Genomic DNA, 6,138 nt, shown 5'->3' with positions numbered 1-6,138 from the left:
CCCGCACAAGCCAGTCCAGGGGCACTGGCAACGATCTCGCTCGGAAATCCTACAGGAGCCAGTCAGGCGGTACTGGCAACGGCCACGCTCAAAATGGTGCATCTCATGTGCCACCCGCACAAGAACCAGTCCAGGGGCACTGGCAACGATCTTACTTGGCTTGCCGGGTCTTCTCACGCACAGCCCATTTCCAAAGGTCTCGGTCCGTAGTCATCGCCTCGGTGAGGCCCAATGTACGAAGGTCTTGCCTCACCACCTCAGCCCAGGTCTTCCTGGGCCTACCTCTTCCACGGGTTCCCTCAACTGTTAGGGTGTGGCACTTTTTCACGCAGCTATCCTCCTCCATTCTCACCACATGTCCGAAGTACGAATTTCTTTAGATTTGTTGAGTTTTCTTTACAGCAGCTTAATAATGGAGAAATTAGTTATTTTATGAAATCCCACCAAATTTTTAATTACTAAAATAGTTTCCTTTTTTATTTTGTTTTCCTAAGGGATATGGCCGCCAGAGTCTTAAATAATTTATTGAAATTGTTCTTTGTAATTGAAATGTAGCTCTGGAGCAAGGAAATTTCATTTGAATGTCTTTTCTACTGTTAATCTATTAACTTCACAATGAAGTGGGAGTGATGCTTGTTGGCTATACACAATAGCTGAGACTTCGCATCATCTAAATTGTTTGAAAATGTCAGTCAACTGATCTTATTGCAGTTACTTCCCTTGAATGTTTTTAGATTTCAAATATTTCTGGGAGACATAGCATATTAACTGCTTGGATAATCTCAACTAAGTAAAACTTTTCAACTCAAAACTATTGTATTTAAGCTTAATATGTGGAATGCTTACCTGAGGTATTTACACACAAGATATATTGTTGTTATTCATGGTTTCAAGGTTAGCTCCACTGAATGGCACTTTGGACAAGTGTCATCTACTGTGGCCCTGGGCTGACTGGTGTCTTGTAAGTAAATTTCTTAGATGGAAACTGTATGAAGCCTGTCATATATAGAAATTGAGGGATTGTGGTGATGCTGATTCTTTTGCTTCTGTTTTTCTATATGAGCATAGGTTAGATGAATACATATTGAGGTACAGTTGAAAGGTTAAATACCCTTTTTTTTGTTGCTGGATTTTGCCTATTTTCCTGGTCAGGCAGTTTTCATTCCACTTGTCTGAACATTTATACACGCACATGTGTGAGTGTTTAGAAGTATATAGAGTTGGTATGTCACTGGTTGTATATTAGTGTTGATAACAAAGGGGTGCTGAGGTTGTGGTGGTTGTTGTTTAGCTTCAGTTCAGCCCAAGCAGAAGACTGATGACCAAAGACATGATCCACTTTTTTTTCATTGTCAGCAATAGTACACTCCAGACTTCATTACCCAATGTGTACTTTTCTGTAAAAGAGATGTTGTTTTAAGATGATTTGACAGCCATTTCTAACAGATCAAATGAACTTCATAAAAGCAGCTCATTAGCTCAAGATGTCTTGCTTTTTTTTTATGTGAGAATATTGGTTAATGGACAAATGTTTCAATTATCAAAGAAATGCAAGCAAGAATTGTGTTGTAACTATTTATGAAAAGGATAGAAAATAACTTTGCAAGTGATGACAAGCATTTTCCTCTCTCTTCTATTTCCATCCTACTTTTATTTCATTTTCCAGAATTTTGAAAATTTCTAATCTAGAAATTCTGGGGAAGATTAGAGAACTTTTCTTGTGCTGTCATCAGAATAATTTTCACTTGGTGTCCATTGTCATAGTTGTTGAGAATAGGAATGGCATGATGTAATAAAGACCTTAGTAAAACTCTCATGCTATACAATGGAAAAATCCCTACCCTGTTCATGCTAACCTGGGGTGGGAATTGATGTAAAATTGCTATGTTGCTAGAGTTAGAACTTAAATTTCCCTCAAATCACTTGCTGTTGTCTTCATAAATGGAAGAACACACTGGATAATGTAGTCCTTGTTACAGAAAGACAGAGAATAGTTGCAGATGTTGGAAAATCTTAAATCACTCGTGGGCAACTTGCAGCTTGCTGGCCATGGGACTTTGTGTATGACATGCCTAATGAAAAATTATCTGGAATTTCTTTAGTAGTGCACCTCACTTGATGATGAGCCATGTCTCATGCAGTCTGTTTCTTGAGAAAGGTTACCCATGGTTCTCTTAGATCCCAAACTTGTTCCATCAAGGCTGACATTGGACTAAACAGTAGCATGTAAAAGTACCAATCGCCATTCAATATAATTATTATTCAAGCTAATTATTCATGTAATTTCTTTTGTTTTTCTTTTTAATTTCTTATTAAGTTTGCAAGATTTTATTTTTTTAAAACTAAACACATTAGAAATAAATAGCCTGTTATGTCCTTTAAGTTTATCATCTTCCTTTGTGATTGCCTTCTTAAAAATTCTTCACTATTGATTCTTATCTATTCAGATTCTCTTTGTTGGCAAATATTCTAGACTACCTATTTTGTAATTTAATGGGTAAAATATTGATTTTTATATTTCTATTTGAAAGGAACAAAAATCTCTTGTTAACTACTTAATGAAAACATTGTATACAGCTGGCTGTTTGTAGATCAGTCAATTAGATTTAATTATCTATTTCATCTAAAGTGATTTTTCAAGAATTAATTTCTTATTGGATTTTTGACAACTTATAATTAAGCCATTTCTATTAATTGTTTTTTTTTTCCCCTCAAATAGTTTTAATGTTATTGATTATAGAAGAATATCTGAAGAAAAAATATGATTTGATTATTTTCCAAAAGCTCTTAAATGTTTTGGTTTATATAAATCCTAAGACTATAAACTATAACCTCTCTGATACCAAACCACCAGAGACTATCCATGGTTCTATGTTGAAAATTTCCTGTTTAAAATTATCTAAATCAGGAGTTCTCAACCATTTTTTTTTTTAATCTATGGACCCTTTTGATTACAATTCTATTCTGCTGGACCCCCATCACCATTTGATGTTTAAAAACTAGTTTTATAGATACTTCTTCTAAAATTCTTATTTGATTTTTTACATATTAACTTGTGTAGGTTGAACTATGTAAAATGTTAGGGAAAGAAACTCTCTTTTACTCTTTACTCTTTTACTTCTTTCAGTCATTTGACTGTGGCCATGCTGGAGCACCGCCTTTAGTTGAGTAAATTGACCCCAGGACTTATTCTTTGTAAGCCTAGTACTTATTCTATCGGTCTCTTTTGCCGAACCGCTAACTTATGAGGACGTAAACACACCAGCATCGGTTGTCAAGCGATGTTGGCGGGGACAAACACACACACACATATATATACATATATACAATAGGCTTCTTTCAGTTTCCGTCTACGAAATCCACTCACAAGGCTTTGGTCGGCCCAAGGCTATAGTAGAAGACACTTGCCCAAGGTGCCACGCAGTGGGACTGAACCTGGAACCATGTGGTTCATAAGCAAGCTACTTACCACACAGCCACTCCAAACCTTGCTGTTTCTTGCAATACATACAAATACATCCAAAGCAAATTTTTTTCAGGGGATCCTTAAATTACTATTGTGGATCCAGAATTTACTATTTTGTTGCATGCCCCCCACCACCAAATCTTACATGGATCTTGTAGCAGCCTTTTTTAACCCCTCTTTCTTTTGCAAGTGCTCAACTGAGATCCATAACATATACACTCAAGGAGTGTTCAAAATTATTATGTGCACATACATGAAACTCCGAAGTCGTATATCTATCACCAAGTATGATTGTCATTGAAGTAATAATTGTACATACAGGGAGTTAGGGTGTCCATAAATTACCATTACAATTTGAAAAAATCAGGAAAAAAAAATCGAAAATAGCATAGTTCAGGAGAGTTTATTGGAAAATATTGGCAAATAAATAAATATTTATCAGAAACATCAGAACACTTCCACATAGGCTCCATTAGTTGCTAGCAATAAATGGATATGATAAATTGAGGAAATTATAAAGATAATTTATCAATACCCTGTGTGTGTGTGTGTGTGTTATTTAATTACTTTGACAACCATATAAAATCATTCAACATTTTCTATGTTGGTATGGGTGAGAATATATATTTGTGTGTGTAGGGCTGTATTTTCCAGTGTAACCATTTTTTAAGACAACAGAGTGACTTGAGTGAGAGTTGGCTGTTATTTTTAATAGAGCAATCAACTATATAGTGGCTCCCTTCTTGACTCATTAAATAAATGTATTTGAGGATATACTAATTGATTGGAATTTTACCTGTTTTGTGTTCAAACTGACTTTTCAAACCTATCCTACAAAGCCATTCTAAAAATAAACAATCAATTCATTGAAGTATCAAAACTTTGCTTAATTCAAAACATAGTGAATCAAGCATTACATTCAACAGAATAATCTGAATGCTATATGAATAAAGTATGTGATCTCTTAGATTTCCTTAGAAATAGTTATTCATCTTCATCGTTTAATGTCCGCTTTCCATACTGGCATGGGTTGGACGGTTTGACTGAGGACTGGCAAGCCAGAAGGCTGCACCAGGCTCCAATCTGGATAAAAATATTGTGGGATTTGAAATACGTACAGGCATGATTGTGTGGTCAAAGAGCTCACTTTATAACCACATGGTACTGGCTTCAGTCCCACTGCACATCACCTTGGGCAAGTGTTTTCTAATGTAGCCGAGGATTGATTAATGCCTTGTGAGTAGAATGTGGAAAACCGAAACAATGCCCAGTGTGTGTGTGTTTTTACTAATTATCTTTTACTTGTTTTGGTCATTAGACTGCAGCCATACAGGGGCACTGTGTTCAATAATTTATTTTAAGCCTGGTACTTAATGCTATTGGTCTCTTTTTCCAACCAACTAAGTTACAAGGACATACACGTGTACATACACAATGGGCTTCTTTCAGTTTCTGTCTACCAAATCCACTCAAGGCTTTGGACAGCTTGAAGCTATAGTAGAAGACACTTGGCCAAAGTGCCACACAGTGGGACTGAACCAGGGATCATGTGGTTGGGAATGAAACTTTATACCACACAACCATGCCTGCGGCTAATGTATAGTGGTGAAATGCAAACATCACTGAGAAACACTCAACCCACCAAAAAAGATGCCCTTATATAATATTTGGTCTGAGCTGCAGAAAGAATCCCTTGTCTTCACTTTTAGAAATGCATGAGACTAATGAGCAGTCTTTTGGAAACCTGAAACCAGCAGTGCAATTGTTTATCAAATGAAATATGAAATAAATAAATAATAGATTTAAATGTTTGACTACTGCTAGGCCTAGTAGCTACTTGCACATTAATACTACCCATCAATAATCACCACAATGATGTGAATCACTCCTAAAAGAAAAAATTTTAACTTGTAAATTCGGTCATTCCATGCAATTCAAGTTTTCCTTTCACATCTTTTGCTATTGTATAAGTGTTGCAATTTTTTTTTCTTTTTTTCAATTAGATAAAAAAAATTATTCACCGAGAAGAGAGTCATATTGTTCCCCTGCTGCTAATCTAGGAAAAATGAACAATTCGTCTGAATGCAACGATATGTTTGACCCAATAAATCCTGAAATTACCTCAAATATCATGAAGGTATGTTTTCTCTTTAAATTTTAAGTTACTTCTATTATTTTTAATGAAACACTCACACACATATATGTGTGCAAATGGATGTGTGTGTGTGTGTGTGTATACCATCATCATTTAAAGTCCATTGTCCATGCTGGCAGTGGTTGGACAGTTTGACCAGAGCTGGCAAGCTGGGGAGCCGCACCAGACTTCAGTCTGATTTGACATGGTTTCTATGACTGGATGCCCTTCCTAACACCAACCACATTACAGAGTGTGCTGGGTGCTTTTACGTGGCACCATGTGTGTGTGTGTGTATATATATATACAATTTCAGCTGGTTATACTCAATATTGCAAAGATAACCTAGATCTCAACTCATGAAAGAAAACTCCAAATGACCTGTCCTTGTTTTCTTTGTATCATCTATCTGGATGTTTTGTTGTCCCTTTCTTGTATCACCTAACTGTCTGGATGTTTTGCATTCTTGTCCCATTTTGTATTATATATATAAAGCGGTGTGCATACACTTTCTCTCTCTCTCTCTCTCTCTCTCTCT

At 36.1% G+C, this 6,138-nt stretch overlaps 1 protein-coding gene across 11 annotated transcripts in view; it reads left to right on the top strand.

Moving 5' to 3' along the window:
* Positions 1–6,138, top strand: part of LOC106868430 (tudor domain-containing protein 5) — a 90,170-nt gene that overhangs the window by 43,469 nt on the left and 40,563 nt on the right. For all 11 annotated transcript variants that reach the window (XM_052971691.1, XM_052971656.1, XM_052971664.1 and 8 more), the window contains one exon: positions 5,470–5,603. In XM_052971691.1, coding sequence (XP_052827651.1) covers positions 5,470–5,603 — 134 coding nt within the window. The remainder of the gene's footprint in view (positions 1–5,469; positions 5,604–6,138) is intronic.

This window comes from Octopus bimaculoides, chromosome 1, assembly GCF_001194135.2.
Source record: "Octopus bimaculoides isolate UCB-OBI-ISO-001 chromosome 1, ASM119413v2, whole genome shotgun sequence".
Lineage (NCBI taxonomy): Eukaryota > Metazoa > Mollusca > Cephalopoda > Octopoda > Octopodidae > Octopus > Octopus bimaculoides.
This window is presented reverse-complemented; position numbering and strand designations above follow the sequence as displayed.